The following is a 24,161-nucleotide window of genomic DNA, read 5'->3' as shown; positions in this document are numbered from 1 at the left end:
AGGGTTTTGGCACCTTTAAACATTAGATTCCCTGCACTCAAATTTAGGCCTACATGAGTTATTGGTCACTGTATATTGCACACATGTGAGTATTAGACCTATTCAAAAACATGAATAAATTAAACCTATCTTTTAACTGAAAATTAAAATATATGCCATCCGATTAAAGCATTTGAATATAAACATTTAGGTCAACATGAAATAAATAAATAAATACATGATTCAGCATGTTCCCAATCCCAAAAGACTTCTCTCTCTTGACAGTGTGAATCAAAATCTTGGGAGTGGAGGCTAAAATCCTGTATGTGGCCCTGCACACTGTGCAGCCCCTGGCGTATGTGTACAGGCTAGTCGGCCTAATAAAATCCCATTGTTTTTCTTATAAACTAAGAGTAATAGACGTTCAATGCAGCAGGACTTGAATACTTGGCCCATGGGTTTATTTGGCTTTATGTAATCTAATTCCTGATTAGTTAGGCTACAGTGAATTAATTGATCTTGTTACATAAATTGATAGTCTAAGCATAGATCACAACCCAAACTGTTTTTTTATTGGCCGATGATGCAATCTCAAGCTGATCATCACGATGAAGGATCCTTGTGTAACGTGACAGGATCCAGCAGCTGAACCCTAACGCGAGCAGAGCAGCAGTGAACTTAGCCTATGATCAGCCTGTGATGCACACGGGTGACGCCGCGCTCCTGAAAGTCGCAGAACCAAAGACTGGCGTGTGGGATCGGTCCCTGTCTGCTGCGCCTCATCTGGAATAACGTCGGGAAAATCCACACATTTCATTAGCGGGGGTTTCGTTTTTTAAAGAAGGGAGACGAGCAAGCAGTGTTGAAAATAGCCTAATCCCTTTTGGGCAAAACGTTTCCATTCGGAAGGCGGTTTTCTGTTACTTTGCAGAAGCCAGAGCAGATTTATTATTCCGATAGAGAAGCAGGCTGCAATACGGTAAGAAGACAGTGATCGCCTGCAGATGTGCATGTCATGTGTCAGATTTGATTATTAGGCTATAGACGAAGCCAGACGTGAATACTATATGTGAATGTGTCGCTCATTTTGGTTCATATTTTAATTTTTCTGTTTGAATGAACGGGGTCGCGCGGATGGGGCTGGCGCACGGGCACCTGCGCATCCCATAAAATAAAGCCACTGCGTTTTTGCCTGGAAACAAGCAGAAAAAGCACACACACACGCTACAGGCGTAATTAAGCGATGGTTCATTTGGCGAATTCACAAAATGTCATCGAGATTTGCGAAATTAATTGGCTTTTATGGGCCTCTAACGGGGGCTCTGTGAAGGTACCCAGGGAATAGGCTCTGTTGTGTTTTAAAAATAGGTCTGTTTGCTTGTGACATTTATGAAATGTGTGTTTTCCCCTTCAATGCGCATTGAAAATATGTCGTTAGCAGCAGGATCGTGGGATCTAATCTGAAAATACTTCCACTGCGTCGTTTCCATCGGAATGCAGCAGTGTCTCCCTGTCTGCTCCCTCGCAGGAGGCGGTTAGCTTTAATAGCATTAACTCATGAAGCCTAAAAAGCTGCATATGTTGGCCTCGGGGTTTGGGCATAACAGTCATTCATACCTGTGTGAATGGCCTGTGTGATATTTCTCTAAGAAAACCGCAGTTACATGTGATGTCGAACCCATTTTCTCAACGTAGGCTATAGCGTAACCTTAGAAACGAAGAAATCCTTCTGTCATCTTCCTGCAAAAAAAAAAAAAAAAATGCTTGTCCTCAAGGTCATTCGCTGTAGCATATCCTATATAATACACCTGACATCAGAGCCTATGGTTACCAATCTGGCTCGTCTGGATGGGTTATGTGACAGGCAGGTGGTGCACATTGGAAGCTGTGGTTTGCACTGATTTTGGCTGCAGCACACATGTCTGCTGTTTGTTGTGTACAGGCCCGAGCCAATGCAGCGCAGTGCTGTCTGTGGTGGAGTAGCTCAGCCCCTTTCTTTATAGGTCCATGCTCAGCCTGCTGTCATGCTGCTGCTGCTGCAGAGATGTGGACCATATGTTGGTCTCAAGTGCAGGAGGGACCCACAACGTGTTTGGGTTATGCACATGTTATTCAATGTCTGATTTGTGAAATTATGTAACGAGAATTGACGCAATCCCAGCCACTTTAGGTTACTTGCCAGTTGCCACACCATGAGTCAATAATGAATGAATGTGGGGATTCTGACAGGATGCTCAAGTTGTCATGATGGTTCCTGAGGCCAATAGCAAACTAATCTTGGCTAATTTGGTCTGCGGATCGCCCACAAACTGGCTTAAACTCTATATTATATCACAGACCACATATGGTTATTATCAGCTAAATTCCCTCCCTGATCCAGATTACAGCCGACGGGCCCTTCTGCATGTTGTCCCTAGATTTACTGCAGCAAAATGTACAAGCAAGCACAGGCTTTGTTGTCATTGTCAGCCTATAGGACAGTGTTTTGCAGTGGAAACTTGATAGCGGCGATCGAAACATTTGATTGTACTGGAACTGCTTTGACAGTGACGATCCAGGTCAATGCTACACGGGGCCACAGACTGGCACAAACAGGCTGGAAGGGTGGACAGAAATAGACTGTGAGCACCATGGAAATACTGCCCAGTGCCCACCACAAAAAAAACAACCCAAAAAACCCCCCAAAAAACCATTGGAAATTCTGGAGAGAAAAAAAGGCACTTTTCTATGCAGAGCTAGAGATTTTCATACTGCCAAGCGCTGATGCTTAAACAAATGCATTATTCACGTGTTCTTGCACCACAGGAACCATGGGAAAGCAGAACAGCAAGCTGACTCCCGAGGTGATGGAGGATCTGGTGAAGAGCACAGAGTTTAACGAACATGAGCTGAAGCAGTGGTACAAAGGCTTCCTGAAAGACTGTCCCACCGGCCGGCTCAATCTGGACGAGTTCCAGCAGCTTTATGTCAAGGTTTGCGCCTCTCGCTTTCTTTCTCATCTGCTTCTTTAAAGCCCCTGAAAACCCAGATACACAAAATCTTTCTAACTAAGTCATATGAGGAGTTAGTTGCACAGTAGTAAGCATCTGAAAAGAGTTAGGCACGTTTATCAATCCAAATTATAGATCCTACTTTGATACACTTTACAGAAATTTGCTTTATAGGAGGCGGGCTATGCCCTGGTTCTTATGACACAATAAGTATTCCGAACCAAACATGGTAGTTCTCTGCCCGAACATTCTATAAAAACAATGGCTGTTGCCATGGATATCGCTTGATATGGCCACACCCACACAATCCTGTCTAGACCTAGACAGTAAAAAATAAGTTTGACTTTTACTATTTTAGACCAGGTTTCCAGAGGCTTTAACATCTCACGTAATAATCACTATTTTGCACCATAAAAGTTGAATTCAGTTGAATTATTGAACCAATCTCTTCACCATGTTGCAGTTCTTCCCTTACGGCGATGCATCAAAGTTTGCACAGCACGCCTTCAGAACCTTTGACAAGAACGGAGACGGGACCATTGATTTCAGAGAGTTCATCTGCGCTCTGTCCATCACGTCCCGTGGCAGCTTTGAGCAGAAACTCAACTGGGCCTTCAACATGTACGACCTGGACGGAGACGGCAAAATCACCAGAGTGGAGATGCTGGAGATAATCGAGGTGAGGGGATTATCCAGTCATTAAAAAGGGCTCCCCTCCTCAGTGGACCAGTTGATATCAGTCTTCTGCACACCTTCAGGGCCCGCAGTACAGAGTCTGTTCACAACGACAAAGTTGCAGTTGTATTGAATTACATTGTGCCGTTTGTGGAAACACAATCAGCATAATAGTAAATCTGATATGTCTCAGCGATATCGGAGCATATTGACAAGTTCTGTAGTGATAAATGAGATGTGTGCTTTACTCCAGAGCATCTGTATCCACTGCCTTATTAGCTCAACCCCTTCTTAATGGTTCATGAACAAGATGTTATTTAACCCCAGCAATCATATAAATGTGGTTACTGTTAACATTTTCTGTTAATATAACTGAACTGTCAATATTGAGAGACAGATTTTGGATACAACCCTCTTCATTTTTGAAATCCCAAAAAAGTATTTAAAAATATTTTTTAAGAACCAAATGTTGTATAGAATTTAGCATATACAGGCTTAGAATACAGGCTTTTGTAAAATATACTCCTAATTGTACATTTTGTACCTTTTATTTATATTATGATGAAAGAAGACATTTTATGGAAGCAAAATAGCCAAACATTTCAAAATTGACCAGTGTTTGAAAAAAAAAAACAATGTTTTTCCCTGCAGTGTCTGGCCTAAGGCCAAGAATGATGGGCTGCTTTTGTAATTGTAATTTTGCACCACACTATTATGTAATTCTCTTTTCCTTTTCACACATATGTTGCATATACTTAAAATACATATATGTTTAGTTTGTTGAATTAATTAGTTGAGCTCTCCATGCATAAAAGTATCCCCCTATGGGTTACAGGAACCCCTGGTTTGGAATCAATGCTCTAACATGTTTATGAACAAATGAACACATGTAAGGCTTCACTGGATTGCATAACAGAATAATCTTCCTCCGTGCTAATTTCTCCCCCACAGGCGATCTACAAAATGGTGGGCACTGTGATCATGATGAAGATGAACGAGGACGGCCTGACACCGGAGCAGAGGGTGGACAAGATCTTCAGCAAAATGGATAAGAACAACGACCAGCAGATCTCGTTGGACGAGTTCAAAGAGGCGGCCAAGAGCGACCCGTCCATCGTGCTCCTGCTGCAGTGTGACATGCAGAAGTGAGCCCCCCCCCCCACCCCACCCTAAAACCCCACCACACACACCACTACCCCAACACGCTCGCTCCTCTACCCTTCTGTAATCCACACGCACACACACACACACACTTTGGACAGCAGCACATGTTTTAATGTCTCATTAAGTTCTCTGCCATTTCCACAGGGGGAAAAAAACAACAAAAAAACAATGCTTGGACTATTTTTCAATGGACTCGCTTCTTGTGGTCGTATGCATGAGAATGTCAAACGCTGAATAATTTTGAATATAGCTATACGATATCATACATTTCTATCTCAAGACATGCCAACGTGATTTGTGCACAGTATAACCCTATTCATTCCCATTCAACCCCTAGCTTGTATATCAGTGGAGCACTGCGTTCGATTATGTTCCTGCGGTATTTAGGATTCCCTCCCCCCAGTGTTCACTGCTGCAACTACTGTACGCTTTACATAATAGTAACGAAAAACAATAATTCCTATGATAATTGTAACTGTCTCTACTATCCAGACTTGTTGAGCTCTTGGAGAATAGAGTGGAGGCTCCAGATGTTTTCACATGGTGGAACCAAGAAGAGTAGGTTCTTTGCATGCATATAATATGTGTCAAAAAAAAGAAAAAGAAAAAATATAATCTCTTACCTTTTTGCATCTTTAGGTAGTTATAAAAAGAGGTAACCCCTCTGGAATTCATTTAGTATTGTTGCATGGGATGTACATTGTGTGACTCATTCAGCTCTCGTTCGTTTACCTCCAGTAATGTGGGAGCATGCTTCCCCTCCATTAGATACACGTGTATGTGTGACACTTGGCGCTTTTGAAAGGCATTCGGGTTGCAGTTGTGGGCTGATCTCCGAGGAAGAGCTTTTCACATTAACATAAATGTAATGTCTTCTGCTTCTGGGATGAGTAGTTAATATATATACACAATATATATGTATATATATTTACAGAGCAGCGTTGTAAATTTTACTGTACTGCTGCCGCTTAATCTAGAGGAAAAGGCCTAAATTTACCGCTGTCATTAGGAGCAGTACTTATGCATTTGTCCCCCACAATGATCCCAAATTGGCTTCTTCTTCAGGCTGCTTCTTAGACTTAGACTTTAAGTAACTGACCTTGGTACATATCAACATGTTTACAGAAAGGGAAAGCACTGCAAAAAGAGTACAGTCTTGGCTTTCGACCTTATTGATGGGCGCTCACTCTCTGGGCCGGGGACCTTGTGAGGGGAGCGCCACTTCTAATGCAGCAAAAAATTCAAAGGAGGGGGAGGAAGAAAAGGCCTCATATATGTTTACTGGACACACTGCATTCCTATATGTGTATAACTTTTTTGTAAGGAGAAACTTTTTATTGAAAAGGTCTCATCTTCGAATCTATTCCGTTGGCAACAATCATTGAGAAAAGATGCAGGACCCTCAAGAGAGAGTGGTGCCAGTCAAAGCTTTTGAAAGAGCGTTTCAGAATGAGGCGGTGAACTAAAAGTTACTGCGGAAATTCTCTTTCAACAGTTTTGCGTCCACATTTCTAGGCTATGCAAGCACGGGCCGAGTGTCTGCTTGTAGTCCACTTATACAGTAGTGGAGGTTGCAGAAGCTTTTCACCATTCTGTCTGTAACACAAACTGAAACCCAACCCTTACATTGTTAATGTCCGTTTTTATTTTTTACATTTCAGTCCAGTCACTATGTCGGATTCTTTGTCTAGTAAATGTTTCTATCAAATATGAAAAATCATAATACAAGTGACTGTATTCTTTTATACATGTGGCATGTGTTGCACCCAAAAATAATGATGTAGTGATTAAAATGAATAAAACCATCACCAGGCTTTTTCAAAAGACACGGTGTATCAGGTGTAATTAATGAGAATGATGAGCTTGCTGGTGCAGTCTGTTAAAACTGATCTGTAGATTCATGAATGGAACAGCCCACTGTCCGTGTATCTGTGTGTGTGTGTGTGTGTGTGTGAGACTCAAAAGCCTTGAGATTATCCAACATTTCTTCCAAAATTTTATTGTAACTGATAATTATTCTCGAAATTGTAGTTGACTACAGCTACATGAGATAACTTGAGACAATAAGGTACATGTTCCCGTCACAGAACCTGAATATGATCAACTTCAATACTCGCACACAAAATTGCTTGTTGTAAAAGTTATTAACACTGACAGCTGTAGAGTGCCACTGTCTTCCTCTATGGTGACAGTAAAACTACACAAAAAAAGGAAAGAAACAGTAGGCATGGGACGATATGAAATGTCGTGATTATACCTTGCCAAAAAAGAAATTGTGATTCACAATATTATCCCAATAATCATCAAAATATGCGTAATGCTCCTAAAATCACTCTAAAACATTCTGGTGTACAAATCTGTTTAGTAAACAAATAAATTGTATCACAGATAGGACATATATTTTCTTGTGAAAAACAATCTTAATAGACAGCTTTTTTTATAGAATTATATATGTATATCATATACACAGCTCCAGTGATTCACTATTATTCATAAGAAAAAAAATAAAGGTTAAAATTAGAAAACCAGCCAGTGCCAGACTCAGGAGTCTCACCTACTGAATGAAGATATAAAACTAGTCTTATGAGCTGTACCAACTGTTGACACACACCAAAGTAAATGTACTTTTGAACATTATTCCCCACTGCTATTCTCTTTGGCTGCGAACTTACAAATTATTTGGTAAAGTGTCAAGAATCAAATCTATGACTTCCTGGTATATTTAACCCTTTTTGACCATCAGGACATGCTCCTGCAGGTTACCGTGGCAACAGAAGCTACTAATGAGACAATCTCAGAGAGAGAGAGAGAGATGCTCTAAATGTTTAAAACGCATGATAAATATTCAGAGAATTAATATTTAAGAACAAGAGTCCAGCTAGAGGCCCATTAAAACCCAAACAGTCCGAAACATTTTCCTCTGTACATCCTTTAGCCACAAATGAAGCCTCCCGAGCGAAAACATAGAAGTTTACACACCTCTGTGTCTTGGTATCACAAACTTAAATTACACCATTATTATTACTTCCATTACGTATTTTCATAACACATCCAGGAACTTATCCCAGGAAACAAACAAAAGTGGAACAACATTTACAAGCAACATTCCCAACACATACAGTAATACTGAAATATACAGCGACTGTGCACACATACTGTACATTCTTTATGTTTCCATTCCCTGGAGCTTCACCTCAGATATCTCTGTCGTCCGCTTCGCCCCGGTCTCTTTCGGGATCCTGAAGCTGGTGGATTTTGATGAGGCTGGTTTTGGGGAGATGTCTGGGAGACACAAACAGTGGGGGACATTATATATCGGTCATCTAACTTTACTGACACAGTGAAGGAAATAAGGAATTATCAAAGTGTGCAGGAGAATATGGCAGCTGCAGTGTGTCACCGTAACAATTCATTATTTAGCACTTACATGATGCAATTGAATGTATTAACTAATGACTATTGAGTCCTAATTCTTATATAAAAATATTTATAAATGACATATCATTTTACTGACAAAAAGACACCTTGGTAAGTTACAAATCGTAGAGTAAAAAAAAAATCACAAATCAGTTAGAATGCATTCAATTACAGTTTTTAGTTGACTGCTAAATTAATTAACTGGACATTTTTTGACTAAAGGAAAACAATGAACCACTTTTAAGAATCTAATTGATCTGATGGCACACTTGAGCCTCTGTTCTGGAAACGAAGACATGAAAGTGAACTTTATGTAACATGTAAAGGTAATGGAGAGGTCAGCATGTAAACACAGACAAATATTAAGAAGAGCGTCACCTGGTGGTGAGGGGGGTGATGAAGATAAACTGTCGGAGGTGCTGCCGCTCTGACAGCTCCAGGAGGAGATCCAGGGAGATTCTGCGATTGTGCATATCCTACATAAACAAAAGAATCCTTCCGTATTGAAATTGATTCAAAGCCAGGCATACTTTCAATCATGTTTTTGTACCATTTCTGAGTGCGAGAGAGATCACACAGTGTTTCTGATGCACTCACCATGTAGACGTCGAATTCATCGAGGCATCTGAAGGGCGACTCGGTGATCTCCCACAGAGACAGCATGAAACAAACGGTGGAGAAGGAGCGCTCGCCACCAGACAGCGACCTCATGTCACTCACTCCATCGTCCTCTCTGCCAGGGGGCTTCACCTTTTCGTGTGCCACAAGAGGTTTGACAATCATTCGTGCTGAATGCTTTTTATATCAGTAATTAAATGAATAGATAAAATGGTGCCTGAAGCAGCTTATTGTTTTTTGTTCAACAATCTTTTGGAGAATTTATGAGTGGAGACAGAAAGCATTACCACTGCAAGAAAAAAACAAAAAAAAAATAAAGTAGCCCAAATCGAGAAAATTTTTTGTTGCAATATTTTGCCTTTTTTCAAATGTTTGGCGTTACCATTCACCACTCAATATATTTTTTTAAGCAAATTCAAAATGTGCACAAAACCACGTAGATGGATTCCCACCGAACAATATTTTTCCTCAATATGCTGTGATTTGGTATAACTGGGTTTTGCAATGGAACTTCTTATTAGTTCCATTTCCAGTATTAAACTAATTAAAACGCAGGCAGAAACATTCTAATATTTAATTAAAATAAAAATCTAAACTGATGTACCGAGATTGAGAGCGTCTCATTGTTGTGATCAAAGATCATGGAGCCGCAGCAGTTCATCTTAATCAGGAAGTTATTGAAGTATAACTTGCATCTGACAGAGAGCGACCTTTAGGAAGAAGAATAAAGTACAAAGTATTGCATAAAATACAATCATATATTTCTGAATTCTTTGTCAAATTTATTAGCAAGTTACTGACCTCCGCATCACTTTGTATCTGTTCTGCCGGTCTGACATGATGTTGTCGAGGCGATCGATGAACCTCCTCAGATCTCTCACCTGGTTGGTTTTCTGTCTGTAGAGCGTGAGCGCCTCAGCGTATTCCCTAATGAGGCAGAGGACAGAGCATGACACAGACCACATTATTCTTATTCCAGAAGACCATTAGGTCAAGTATACAGCAGAAACAAATGTCAATTGAATGTGTTTTGTGTAGCAAGTTTGTCAAGTTTGATTTACTGTTGGGTAGTTTAATCTGTAAAATGTATCACATCAGAGCTGATGTTGCATAAGTAAAAGGAAATTTCCAATCATATTTACCAAACATGGTGGAGTAGAAGTATTAAAATGTCTATCAATTAAAATGGCAGAATGTTAAGTTACACAGAGCCTGCAGTTCCTCTCCTCACCTGACCACCTGCTCCTGTTCACCGTGGTTACTCTCGTAAACTTTGATTTTCTTCTTGAGTCGAGTGATTTCTGTGTCGATGCTCTTGGTGCTGCCACTCACCTCCTGCCGCTCGGGACTGATCTCTGAGGCTTTGGCCGTGGATTCCTGTCGTCACATGGGGGGCGTCAGGTCAAAATGGTCTGAACACTCTGACATATGCTGGAGACAACTACAATACTCTGGAGGCAGCAAATCAGCTCTTTGTTTGAGTTTACTCTAGCTGTTCTATAGCTCCATATAGCTACAATGAAACAAATTCCCTTAAATTCCCAGCAACACCTCGTCAAATGTCCATGCTGAACCTGTAGTCACACATGCTGTTTAAATGACTTTACCTATGTATTAACTGATTTATTATTTTATGGGTCTTTTTTATCTAGTTTTTTAATGCCTTATTGCCTTTATATTTAGTTGATTTTTATAATAGGCCTTGCTTTCTGTGCAATGCTGCTTTATATATTTCTACTCAATTTTTCCTATTATTGTCAATATTATCTTCATTTCATGTCTATTTAAAAAATATATACAAATAAAGTTTATTATAAGAATTATAGGATTTATCTAATGTACATATTGTCGATGGACAAATAATTAAAGTACAGCTCTTGTTACCTGTAACTCTTCTTCTCTATGGGCCAGGTCACTTTTCATTGCCTGGATGTTGTCTTCATGAGCCTTCAGTTTCCTCTCTAAAAGCTTAAGGTTTCGTTCATGTTTGGCACACTCAGTCTCCAGCTTCAGCTGCTCATCCTTTGGGTGCAAACAAACAATCATAGTCGATTTCACTGTATTAAAAGTAGTATCAAATAAGTATAAACTCCATACTACTCCTTTTTCTGACATTTTAAATAAGTTTAAGTGGTTATTTCATTGGTTTGGTTTATTTATTCCCAAAAAAACAAAATGTTCTATTTTTATCTTACTATTCTCTTTTAATTAATTATTTTTCTCACATCGAAATAAAAAAAAATACACCTCAACTGTCACTGCTTCAAATAAAAAGCCTTTACATTCAAACAATGCACAGTTCAAAAACATTTGAAATAATAGGAAAGAAGTAAGATCAAAGCTACACAGACGTGCCTGCGACAGAAACATCTTTCGCTTTCTATTTTTAGCCTTTTAGTGAAACAACAACAGCCCACTGCACCTTTAACGGCTCCATATCCTCTGGAAGCTGATCAATCCGTTCTCTAACAGCAGAATACTTGGACTCGATGTCCTCATTTTTTTCCTGATGCTTGTCGAGCTCTGTCTTGGCTTCATTAACAGTTTGCTTTTCTGCCTTGATCTTCTGTCGGTTCTCTTGGGCAACTTCCTCCTGCATAAAAAGCATTGTGAGGACGTTAAAACTTAATGAACATAATCCATGGTAGGATCTGTCTGGTTTTGGAGTGAAAAATGATTACCAAGGAGCTGATGTCGTCGATGTGCTCCTCACCGGCCGTCTCCAGCTCGGATATCGATGCCTTGACTTTATTCACAGAGGCCTGTGTTGAAAAGATGAGGAAGAAAAGCTGAAGTGATTTCCAATTTCAAAAATGTAGATTAATCCCTAAAATGGTATAGAGTATACTGTAGTATATTATATTTGTGTTATTTTGATGTATCGAATGCTATTCCATTAGCCTTTTCCCAAAGTATATTTTCTATTGGTGTACCTATGCATCTGTCTGTTTTCTTTTTGTACAACATTTGGAGAAAGAAAAAAGTATGTTGTAGTAAAAAAAAGTTGAAAAAAAAAGAAAAAGATACCACACTTTCCACCATTGACCTGCTGCACAAAACAGCATCGATATAATAAAATCCGGAACAGAGAGGGATACAAACGCAGAGAGTGAGAGGAGAAGCAGTGTGTTGTAATGTTAGAGCAGGTTGAGGTGCTCGGTTCACTGACTTGAGTCTTCTTGAGGGTCACGATGGTGCTGTTCAGCTGGCTCTCCATGCCAACGATGTCCTCAGACACAGAGGTGACGTGGAGCTGGAACCGGGACAGCTGCGCCTCCGTATTCTCCAGGTCTGACTCCAACATACTGTGACATGTCGTTAAAATAACACACACACACACACACACACACACACACACACACACACACACACACACACACACACACACACACACACACACACACACACACACACACACACACACACACACACACACACACACACACACACACACACACACACACACACACACACACACACACACACACACACACACACACACGTTGTTAAAACTTTAAGACAAAGTCAAAGTCTAGCTGGAAGTTTCTTAAATATACAGTTCTGATGCAGCATTAAGAAGGGGAAATGTCAGGTCTTTAAAAATCCACCTGCAAATGCCCTTTAAGGTGTTTTATTTCAGTTTAGGTGATGTGTTTCTGTTCCTGTCTTGCCTGCTAGACCTACTAGTTCTGACAGGATGAAGCACAGTCTGTTTGCCTGAACCAGCTCTTGAAATCCAGGTCACTGCCAGCAGCTGGTTTATACTTGTGTCTCAGGTTGGATTCTTTCTTACCCTCAAACTACCATTAAATGTGTATTTTTAGCTACATTTGTTTTTTCAACCAGATATAAGGAGCCCAGTCACCTTATTTCAGTCTCCAGATCCCCACCGAGATATTTGGCCATGCTGTAGTCGGAGGTGTAATAGCGGTTTGGATAAACCTGATCTCCCTCAGCAGTGAAGGCTTCCCGGCAGTTTTTAGGCGGCCGGCCTTTCTGCATGACACGCCTCGCTTTGTCATTTTCCTTTGTGAAAAGAAAAACACAAAACCAAAACTTACTATTACACCAATCCTAGGACAGCCCTACATTCAATATGCATTACTGTCATACTAACCCCGATTATCAGGATTGATTCTATCCCCCTCATGTCGATCAGGCAGTTGATGACGACCGGGTTTGACGCAGTGATTATGTCCAGCACTGTTTTGTACTCTGGATGAGATGCTTTCCTACAAAACACCACAGAAGAAGAAACAACATGTAGCTATGAAATGTTTTGACAAAAAGGCCTTGGGAAAAGAACAAGTTGAAAAAATTTGAAATGCTGCTTTCGCTGACCGTCCTTGGATGTTGTAAAGTTTTTCAGAGAAAGGGCTGACGATGATCTGCGGCCGGCTGCCCTTTGGATAGAAGCGAGCCATCAGCTCCTGGAGCAAGGCCTCGTCCTTGTAGTTGTCGCAGCAGAAAGCCTTCATGAAGCTCCGCAGGCAGCACTCCACCGCCACAGCCAACGCGGGCTCCTTCAAACTAATGCACGCTCCTAAACGCAAACAAATCAACTTTAATTCTACTACATCTACCGCTTTACAGCAAATGTATCAAGTGGTATTACATTTTACACAATTCCATGTCCAAAATGAATTGCAAGACTAAAGTGAAAAAATAAAGTTTTACCAGTATGGCAAATACACAAGAAAGTCACTGCTCAAGACCAAGAAAGAAAGTTCATCATTTTCCGTAAAACCACAATGCAACATTTTAACATTACTTTTTACATGGAATGAACAGATGTGAGAGTGGTGTTGATCTTCTTATTTAACTCTTAGCTAAAAAAATAATGTATCTCACAAAATATCAAACTTTTGGAAAAACAGAAAATAAGTGTATTTCTCAAAATGTAGTTCTACTACATTTTTTATAATGCAGAGGTGAAGTCACCTATTGGACCAATTGGTTTCTGTTGAAAGCGGCCTTTGTCATAGGCCTCGGCGATGGCGGCCAGGAGGTCGGGCACATTGTCCCCAAAGCGTTTTAGTTTGTTTGATCGGCTGGCGAGGAGCTGATTCTTCCTCTTGAGTTTGGACGAGTAGGAAGCCTGGATGTTTCTTTCCTCCATTCTAGTCGACACAAAACAGAGCTGTCAGTGGAACGCAGATCAACTCACCCCACAACACACCTCCTCGACAGGACAGCACACAGTAAAATCAAACATCACTTCATCTCACTTTAGCTTGTCCCGCTCTTCCTTTCCTTTGAAAAGCCCCTGATTTTTGTTCTCGATTTCTTCATTTATCTGTGAGCATTTCTTCTCCAGCCCCGCGAGCTGCTCTCTCAGACGGGATATTTTCTTCTGCTGCTTGGCGTATTCTGTCTCTGCGTCGTTGCTCACGCTTACGCTACAATAACGTACAACAACAAAATAATGATAATAATTTCAAATGAGTACATGCTATTGTTATTCAGAGTTGTTTTTGGAAATTTCTCAATTCCCATACCTGGTTTTTGCCTTGTTAATTTTCTCCTGGAGAAGGTTTTGATCCGTTTCCGACTGTTTGAGTTTGTTCAGAGCCCGGAAATAAACAAGCTACGGGGAGAAGATCACGTTTTAACCGACATTAACAACTTTGTGTATTCAGAATTTTTAATAAACGACACAGAACCAGGTCATAATATTTTTCATTCAGTACCTCTTGATCCTTGTGAGCTTTGCTAATGACCTTCACTTGCTCTTTCAACTGGAGACTTTCCCCCGACAGAGACTCTTCCTCCTCTCTCAGAATGTCAATTTTGCTTTTGATTTGCTGAATCTTCTTCTCTACTTGTGTGACGTTTGTCTGTGTGGAAAATACATTGGGAAAAAGCAAAGGTAACCTTTAAAATACAATGTACAAATACAAAATACAAAAGGGAAAACATAAATAAATCTTCGTTGTTTACTAGTCTTTTTATGTACGCAAGTGCACAAGAAAATGACAAATAAATGAATCTTGAGTGCAGAGCTGCAGCAAGTAAAGTAGTTAAGGCCCAGTTTATAGGGAGGTGAAGGTTTGAAGAGCTCCGACAATTATAAATAGACTGATGTATATTTAACAGAACAGGGACACTTGAGACTCACCTGACCGAGCTGAAGGTTGCTCTGAGGTTTGTAATTATTCTCCTCATTCTCAATCTGTTCCTTCAGCTGCTCTATGAACTGCTCCTTCTCTCTCACCTAAGAGTGATTCAAAAAATAAATAAAATAAAATAAATCATTATAAATAATATAAGATAAATTATCTTAAAAAAAAGAGATAAATAAAACTCTTAGTATATATATGTTTTGTCTGTGTATATATGTACATAATGGATACAGTCTTACCAAACACCAGGCCATTGTTTTCTTCAGATTCTCCAAAGTGGCCTTCATCTCGCTGAAGGACGACACATTTTCATACCTCTCTTTCTTCTGTAGAAACTCCTGCTTCAGGTCCTTGAGACACTGAGAACCAAACCCATCATCACTAGAAAGCAAACTTTGATCTACTGTCTATAGCACTTCAGAGCTTACGAAGGGCTTTATGGGAAGACGAACAAAATGTATTAGTTGACAAACCACAAATTTTAATTTATTTTGCCACGCAAGTAATTTTTTTAAGTTAATTATGACTTACACTAAATAAATACAATTTATTTGAAAAAGGTGGAGTCAGCGTTTGTTTCGCTTTTTGTCAAAATCAGACAATATCTCCTCATGCCCCGCTGCCTGCCAGAACTGTGTTTGAACTGAAAGTATTCACTGTTAATACACAGCCTAGGCTATGTTAACTTGTATGGTATTAGCTACACTGGGCATCCTTTGTTTACATTCCCTGTGTTCCCTTACATACTGGTTTACAGAGCCTAAGCTCTGTATTAAAGGCTTATGAGGAGATATTCACTGATTTTAACAAGAAGTGATTTGGCAACAAGTATTCTCCAGAATCGCTGACTCCACCTTTGATGCCCTTTACCACTGCGATAAATGGATGATGTGTAATGTAGTGTGTGTAATGCATAAAGTACCTCCTCTTGTCTCTCAACCTGCTGACGTGTGACTGTTTTAGTGTGCTTGATGTGGATGTAGTCCCTCTTCATCTGCTCCAAAAGAGTCGCTTTCATGAAAAACTACAAATGAGAAAAAGCAGAAGAGGAGTTTGGGGAGTTTAATTTCAACATTAAAATATGCTAAAATTGGAAGCTGTTAAATACCATGGCAGGGTTGTACCTTATATTTGTCGGTTTCATTTTTCGAATGAAGGAACTGTTTACTCATTTCTTGGCTGAGAATCGACACCGGGTTATCCAACTGAAATACACACAAAAAAAATGGGGCTGCTGAGACCTTCACGTATAGTTTGTATAGGCTCGACTTTCCCTTTGTATCGCACACAAAACAAGTTCATTTGTAAACATTTTTGGATTGAAAAAACAGATATCCGAATCCTTGTTCATGAATGTTCATGTCATCCCATGCCTAGTTTGCAACAACCCCAAAAAACAATTGCTTCATTGAAAAAGGACAGAATATGAAAAATTTGTAGATTCAGAGGAAGATAAAAAATTATAGAACAAGAAAATATTTGTTTCCAACTTGACAGTACCTGGATGTTGAAGTGGTCCAAAATAGAAATCAACTCCTCCTTCTTGGTTGAGATAAGTTGACCTAAAATAAAAGAGAGAAATAACACCATGTAGTTCAAAGCTCTGTAGTCCTGAAGGAGATGAGAATATTTACTGCACACCATAACTAAAGCAGCAATGAGAAAATGAATGGGCTGCTATTTTGGTAAGCATTAGTTTTGGTCATTTGTCACAGTTATGGGAATCTGTATCTCTTTGGGTTTTCTACTGTTCGTCGCTTAACCCATTGATGACTATGGCAATCTAGGATGCATGTCCTTAATGCCTGAGGGTTTTCTGAAAAAATAGTATGAATTGTAAAGTCTACCAAAACCTTAATATCTAAGCCTGTGTAGCACATAGAAACATGAAATAAAATACATTTAAAAGTTAAGGTTCACAGGTTTTATTTGAACATGCTCCCTTAGCGCTTACAAAACAACAAATTTTTCTAAAAATCATCAAAATTAGATGGGGGAGAAAAAAAATGAATAAATAATATAAAATATTTAAAAATAATGTGCTAAACAAGTTTATAATCCTGCTTCCTTTTAGCATGGATAGTAGTGACTGAGTGTGCAGTAGAGGGATAAAGATAGACAGATTGAGGAAGGAGAAGATAGCTTTATTTTATTATTTAGTTCAGTTATCACTGGCACCATAAATCCGACTTCCCAGTACAACTGGAACGCAGACTGACTCCTGCTGTCGGGAGCCGATCAGCTGGTCCAAACGGCTGTATACCACGGAGATGAAAACTAAACTGAAACTTAACTATCGCCTGGCTGGGCTGAATTTGAGTTGGAGCAGCAAAATATAGCCTAAATTCATAAATATTGTTAATAAATAGATGCAATGTGTTGTGTGATTTTCGTCAGTAGTCTATAGTAGACCTTGATTCTGCGCTCCGAACGCCACTAACTGTTGTGTAATACACTATCGCCGACACAGCTGGCGTATTTTTTTTATTATTATTTATTTATAAATTTTTTGATTGGCTTGGTTTTCGGCAAACCACACATTTTTTGGGTGGTCACGTGGTCTTAAAAAATCAACAAAACCCACCTCATGTGTATTTGAACCAATGACAGTGCATTCTATGTTGCGCACGCCATGAAAATTAGATAAAGTAACAATGCTGCGCGACGCAGCATCAGGCAGGAGATACAATGTGGCATCGCGCAGCAGCCGTCATCAATGGGTTAAAACAAGAAAGCTGACATTTTCTAGACAAAATTATGAATCAATAAACAGATTCATTGAATACAATGATCGTGAGTTGCAGCCCTGCAAACTACAATTGAAATGGCAATATAACTGAGAGTCATAGTAGATAAGAACCAGGATCAACCTGACAGAGAATATGTGGTTGGTTAAACTTTCCATGTTCATAGGAAACATTTCCAGTGAGCTAAATCAGTAACTGACCAACTTGACAGGAGCAGCTCCTTTTATTTACAAAAGTAACTTGGTGACATTTACAACCGATGAAAAACATCAGTCAACGTGTGAATGTAAATATGTCCTATATTTAGATTCACGCTTGGAAAGGTGCTGCCATGCATATAAAATAAACGCTTGGAGGTTTAAGAGGAACAGAAGAATGTATACAGCGTAGAGCGCTGAAGGCCTGACTGAAAGTGCTTTGTCTTCTTCACTCCACAAAGTGTGTTTGGTTCAGCTGACTTTTGCAGAAGGTGCTATAAGACTCGGACACATCTGTAACTCAGGGAAGTTCACCTGCTTTGCTCCTCAGTTTGTAGTTGCGACTTCCATCAAGAAAGATCCGATGCTCGATGGAGATGCATTCGCCGTAGACATCTCTTTTATAAGCATCTGCTCCTCTGTTTCTTAGCCTCAATGTTATATCTGCAGAACTAGAGACCACACTTTACTTTATTAGCATTCTTGTACCAACTAGTAAAACAACATTAATGACAATGTACTTAGTTTTTTGCTGGGGATAACAGTATATGCACACAGACTTACTTTTGACCAGCCCTCACAAAATCCTTCAGAGACACTCCTCTGTTAGTGACAGTGGCCTTTCCGCCCAGGCCTACGATCAAAGCAGTCAGGATGGCACTTTTGCCACCTGAGAATTAAAAACAAAAACAAGGAATTTAAGTTAGTGCAGGGGAAAAGAGAAGGATGCAAGATTGCATGCGAGTAAATACAAATCAGCCACCCACAGATGGCTCAATATTTTGAATAAACAAATTCTTCTTCAGCTTATTCAGTGATTTTTCCTTGTTATGACATTTTACAGGCAAGATTAAAGTTGCATTGTTGATTCACTCTGTATGAAGTACAATATTACAGGTGTAGAAAATATAAAGCACTGCAATTTTTTACTGAAATATATGAAGTGGTACACTATTTACCTGTCTGTCTGTATGTCTGTCTATGTATCTATCTAGTATCTACCTATCACTGCTGTAACTTCATTGGCATCTACAGGTAAAACATCATGATCATAGCGTAAATACACAAAAATGATGACATACACACAGTCCTATTTGTTTAGCGACTAGACAGTTGAGCTTGTAGTACATACTCTGGGTCAACCTGTCACCCCTGACTGGGTCTGAATAGGTTACATACACAAGCCAAAGCCAACAGCAAATAACCTGGGATGTAGAAAATCCGATTACTTACTTCCATTGTTGCCGACGATGAAGTTCACGTTGGGCCCGAACTGGAAGGGGCCGAGCAAATGGTGACACATGAAATTCTTAAGGGTGACACTTTCGATGAGGCCGATGTCGCCCTTGAAGTACAGGCAGAAAAAAAAACAATAGTCATTGAGATGTAAAAACAAAGAAGTGCTTTGTGGGTAAATGACTCACTGTGGTGGAGAGTATGAGGCCGCTGGATGACGGTCTACGGGGGCTTGTATCACCAGGTGCATCTTTGGTGCCCACAGCTGTGACTCTGCGGCTCTTGGTAGGGGTCGCATCCGCATCGCTGATCACTTTGCCTTTCCTCTTACTCATTCTGAAAACAAGTCACTGTAAATAGAATTGACAGGCAGACACAGAACACCAAAGTCAGTACTGTAAGGTAATATTTATGAACTATAAGACTTAGTTTAGATTATACTTTAGAGACTTGTTCCATAAAGTAAAGAAAGGGTAGCACATTCCCAAATCAAGGAGGACAAAATACTGTTGTTTCACATGTTTAATTAGGCTCGCATCACAAAAAAATGTACTTACTTTATTTTACTTCTATAATGTAGACTCTTTAGGTGATTCCCTGACTCAGGGGTTTTCATATCTAGCAAATGCAGACTTTAAATACTGAATCCGTTTATTTTTATAGAAAATATAATCTTGAAAATGAAAGATTTGGTGTCATCATTACGTTACGGGTAACACAATTTGCACTTAAAGAATGTATGCTGCTTTTACTGATGTTAAAATTGGAATGCAGAGTAGGCTATTTTGCTTCCTTTACTTAAAAAGTACTTCTTCCACCACTGCAGCAGGCTTATATGTAAAGTTAATGTATAGCTAGGAGGAACAATGCAATTAAAAAAAATGGTTTCAGAGACAGAGTCGAGAGCCGTTTGTATTCTGGCAGGACGCCAAAGTCTGAAACCAGCAGTGAGACAGCCGCCGCAACAGGAACAACGCAGCAGCAGCTCTGCAAATAAACGTCTCTCTAAAAACTTTTCCAACTGAGATTACGACATGATAACACCAACTCTAAATAGTTTGAGACGGTTGGAAAAAGATCTTATGTATATAGTATAGTTCCAAAATCACTAATCTCTATAAAGTCATGGTTTATCTAGAAGGATTTCAAAGTCAGCAGGACGTGTCTTTCGTCATGACTCATTCTGAGTTATTTCTGTTTGACGCACAGTCGCGCCAGACAACAACAGTGTAGCCTAGGCTTCTTGAATAAAACTTCCGGTAAACTTTAGCTTAAAATAAATAAATTGGAGCACAGATAACTATTTAACAAGCTTCTTGAAAACTTCGCCTACCCCTTTGCCAACGCCAATGTGTGCAGCCTGTCAAAATAACATGGTCATGGGGGAGACATCACAACGTTTTAGGACTTCCTGGTCGGAGTGAAGCGAGTTTCTGGCTGCAGCACTGTTGTGGGAGGGTGTCAGTTGACTTCCAAACACGGAACTGAAAACGTGCTGCGTGATTGGCTCATAGATCCATGGCTCTTACCTGTGGTTGTGTTCCGAATCGCATACTTTCTACTATAGTAGCCTATGTAGAAAAAAGATTTAGGATGTCCCGATTCTTATGGCCAGATTTAGGATGGTTAGAAGTACCTGGATGTCCTACTTCATGCGGCCACGATTGTTAGTGTTGAAAAGTGCATCCTATTTGGGCGATTCTGACCCACAATCCAGTGCGCACGTGAAGTGACGTGATATCGACGAAGCCTCCATATGAAAACAAACGGGGATGCGACGGATATAAAAGCAAGAGGCAAGATCAAGGCGCAATGTTATGATGAAATAAGAGAGTAAAGTATGTCCCAAGCCTACTGCATCCTAACTAGATTATTTTTTATCGTCGGATGTAGTATGTAGAATAGAAAAAATAAAGAGTATGCGATTCGGAACCCAACCTGTGTTTATTTGCTCACGTTTTTTTTTTTTTTTTTTTTCTTGAATGAAAGGAGACCATTAAATCGAGTCAAATGTGGAGTTAAACCAATATAAACACACACACACACACTCACACACACACACACACACACACACACACACACACACACACACACACACACACACACACACACACACACACACACACACACACACACACACACACACACATGGTTAAAACATTGTTGTTTTAGTGTTGAAAAATGTAGCCTACTTACAGAGGTAATAAATAATCTCCCAGAGGAACGTGCGCGCATCTCAAAACCTTTAAAGACCCGCGTGAATACCCGCCCCCCTCCTACCGATACTGATTGTAAAGATGAGCTGACCGCAGCAAACACGGTGAGTAAGAAAAAAAATCAATGAATAAAGTCAACAGTTTGCAAGTTATGAAGCCGAAAGTTAGTCTGAGCTGCTAAACGATGTTGTATCACGTCGTAAAGCGTTTGTTTGGTGTTGTGCGAGCATATTGGCACAGTGGGCTGTTATGTTCATTAGCTGTGATTTTTGCACGAGGTTAGCTGAATGATTAGAGCTTAGTCACAGAACAGGCTACTTGAATGATGATCACAACGCATTTTTAACAGACAATAGTGTGTTTCTAATTGGCAGCAATTTATTATGATAGGTTTGATGGTGCAAACTTTTAAAGGTTTACTGGTTTTCGAGCATGGTATCACTTAGACCCTGTTTCCACCTGGCATTAATATGTGGTTTTTAGGATCCGATCGCGCTAACTACAGGTGGAAACACGCTCAATGCGCATTGAATGCGCATTGAGATTATCCACATTCGGAGGTGGTTTGAGACCACATATCCACATACCCATTAACAGTGGAAACACGTATGCGTATCTCATACACATTAGGCCCCGCCCACTCAACTGCGGCGAGTGACTGGGCGGAAAGGCGTACTCATTCACGCGACAATTCACGTCATAAAAGCGCACCGTTGCAGGTAAATAATAAAGTGGAACAACTGTGGTCAAGCCAGCGGTCTCTTGTTTTTGCTTGGTCAAACCAGCCGCTTCTTTATTTATTCCCCCCGTGTTGTTGTGAGCACAGAGACGGCTCGGTGCAACTGATAGAGACAGTGAGCGAACAGCTCTGGCTGCGGCAGCTTCGTGACATCGTAGCAGTGGGACACAGTGTAGCCAACTGATTCATTTAATGACGAGGAAAAACACCACACAATAAACAGTGCCGCGCTCACATTTTCGCCAAAACACACTGACTCTCTTCACTCTAGCCGAGGTGACTACACAAGGCGGAAATGATTCTTTCGACCAACTGTGGTCAAGCCAGCGGTCTCTCGTTTTTGCTCGGTCAAACCAGCCGCTTTTTTATTTATTCCCCCCGTGTTGTTGTGAGCGTGTATTTAGCCTACTACTATCTATGGCGTAAACACACAGAGACGGCTCGGTGCAACTCATAATAGAGACAGTGAGCGTACAGTGCTGGCTGCGGCAGCTACGCAGTGGGACACAGTGTAACCAAGTGATTAATTTATTGACGAGGAAAACACCACACAATAAACAGTGCTGTGCTCACATTTTCACCAAAACACAAGACTCTTGCCGAGGTGACCATAGACATTATAAAGGAATTTATAATGTCTATGGTCGTGGATGGTCAACACTTCTTCTTCTTCTTCTTTTATTTCCGGCAGACTAGGCAAGGGCGGGGCACTGCTGCCCCCGCCGATTAAAAACAACAGTAGCCTATAAGCGGAAATGATGTACGAGCTGATTTCCATACAGCGCGGGGAATTCGAATCCGGATCGCAAACGCGCATAGAAGACGCATTGTTAAGGCCAGGTGTGAACAAGCATATTACATTTACATATAACGATCGGATTCCTCAGAACCACATATTAATGCCAGGTGGAAACAGGGTCTTAGTTACTACAGTAGTTAAAGTCTCTGACAACATTGAAAATCTGGATTAACAATTATCATAAAGTTTGAGGACTAAGATACTTTTTGAAAACAGTATGTTCTTCTTCGATTAGATTCTTATGATATTCTCTCCCTGCAGTCAAATATCTGGCATTAAAAAAACTTTACTCTTTTTGTAAAAAAAAAAAAAGTCAAAAAGTCAAACCCCCAGTGAAACATGTCAAAATGTTGCACTGTACTGTCACAAAAGTGTTACACTAGTGTTAATTGGGGTTTAATGTAATATGCCTTTCACTTTATTGTAGCTCACTGATTAGTTTAACCCGTCAATGAAGTTGCATCTATTTCTTGGGGGGAATGCAAATTTATATAATATAATATATTTATCTCCATCACAGATAATGCATGATGTTTGTGTTTTTTCTAATGTCTTACAAAATGAGGAAGAAAACTGATTAAAAGTATTTTTAATTAATTACGAAGTAGATGTTTTTGATCCAGTTGGAAAGACAATACTTTGAAGATTTCAGTAATGCCTTTAAAACAGCATTAAGTGATTTAAAAATCCCTCAGGGATTTTGAACATTTACAAAGGAAAAACTAAAGTAAGATTGTAGGGGAGAACGGGGTTATTTGTCACACGGGTTGGTTGTCACAATCGTTATATCTCGGAACCAGAAGGCGCTGTCTATGAAATTTTGGTATGTAAATATCCAGAATTGGAATCAGAGGTCACCTACATAGTCTTCCTTGGAGTTAAACTGCTGAATTTGAGGTGAGACGACTGTTTGTGTTTTTCATGTCAAATTGAAAATATTTAGCTCCTCAGTATTTTTCTTCTAGGCTTTTACACAATGGGTTTATAACAAAACACTTGTTACCCATACAAAATGTGAAGGGTAAACTATATTTTAGATTGTTATTAGCAAGCTAATTAGTTGTCAGATGGTTGTTGGCCTTGATGCTAGCAAGAAATTCAAGTTGGGGTTGGTCGTCACATTTTTTTGGGGGTTGGTTGTCACCTGTTATCTCAAGGCTGCAGCCAGAAAAGGAACCCAATAACGAAAGAAATTGTCAAGCTGTATCCTCACTGACACCCCAGAGAAGGAAAGAATAGAGCAGGAAAAGGCAGCTAGCATG

General features: G+C 40.0%; 2 protein-coding genes across 3 annotated transcripts; one reads left to right on the top strand and one right to left on the bottom strand.

Annotated features, from left to right (window-relative positions):
- Nucleotides 1–744: 744 nt before the first annotated feature.
- Nucleotides 745–4,793, top strand: vsnl1b (visinin-like 1b; the record flags this gene model as incomplete). The annotated part of the gene is made up of 4 exons (XM_080043079.1): nt 745–958; nt 2,785–2,951; nt 3,433–3,648; nt 4,596–4,793. Exons 2-4 carry the CDS (start codon nt 2,790–2,792, stop codon nt 4,791–4,793), a joined length of 576 nt encoding a protein of 191 aa, XP_079899205.1. The 5' UTR covers nt 745–958; nt 2,785–2,789.
- Nucleotides 4,794–6,073: 1,280 nt separating this feature from the next.
- On the bottom strand, nt 6,074–20,586 carry smc6 (structural maintenance of chromosomes 6). Of its 2 annotated transcripts, none has more exons than XM_080042374.1 (27): nt 20,479–20,586; nt 19,334–19,495; nt 19,143–19,254; nt 18,474–18,579; nt 18,225–18,361; nt 16,466–16,527; nt 16,090–16,170; nt 15,888–15,989; nt 15,205–15,324; nt 14,962–15,057; nt 14,534–14,680; nt 14,342–14,430; nt 14,072–14,242; nt 13,785–13,963; nt 13,185–13,386; nt 12,961–13,075; nt 12,709–12,869; nt 12,013–12,148; nt 11,525–11,605; nt 11,266–11,436; nt 10,728–10,865; nt 10,075–10,220; nt 9,645–9,770; nt 9,448–9,553; nt 8,823–8,975; nt 8,604–8,701; nt 6,074–8,090 (listed from the first exon to the last, which is right to left on the bottom strand). In XM_080042374.1, exons 2-27 carry the CDS (start codon nt 19,478–19,480, stop codon nt 8,003–8,005), a joined length of 3,270 nt encoding a protein of 1,089 aa, XP_079898500.1. In that variant the 5' UTR covers nt 19,481–19,495; nt 20,479–20,586; the 3' UTR covers nt 6,074–8,002. The 2 variants fall into 2 exon arrangements, with proteins under 2 accessions (XP_079898500.1, XP_079898501.1); XM_080042375.1 differs by having other exon boundaries at nt 19,334–19,481; nt 20,479–20,551.
- Nucleotides 20,587–24,161: the final 3,575 nt, after the last annotated feature.

Source organism: Ammodytes marinus (assembly GCF_949987685.1).
Source record: "Ammodytes marinus genome assembly, chromosome: 15".
In the NCBI taxonomy this organism is placed as follows: domain Eukaryota; kingdom Metazoa; phylum Chordata; class Actinopteri; order Uranoscopiformes; family Ammodytidae; genus Ammodytes; species Ammodytes marinus.
This window is presented reverse-complemented; position numbering and strand designations above follow the sequence as displayed.

Excerpts from the sequence above, each read along its gene's own strand:
- smc6 (XM_080042374.1), bottom strand. The coding sequence starts at position 19,480 with ATGAGTAAGAGGAAAGGCAAAGTGATCAGCGATGCGGATGCGACCCCT. Across the intron at positions 19,255-19,333 it reads GCCTCATACTCTCCACCACA|GGCGACATCGGCCTCATCGA; the intron begins GTGAGTCATTTA and ends CTGTACTTCAAG. Across the intron at positions 11,606-12,012 it reads TGACCCTCAAGAAGACTCAA|GCCTCTGTGAATAAAGTCAA; the intron begins GTCAGTGAACCG and ends TTTTCAACACAG.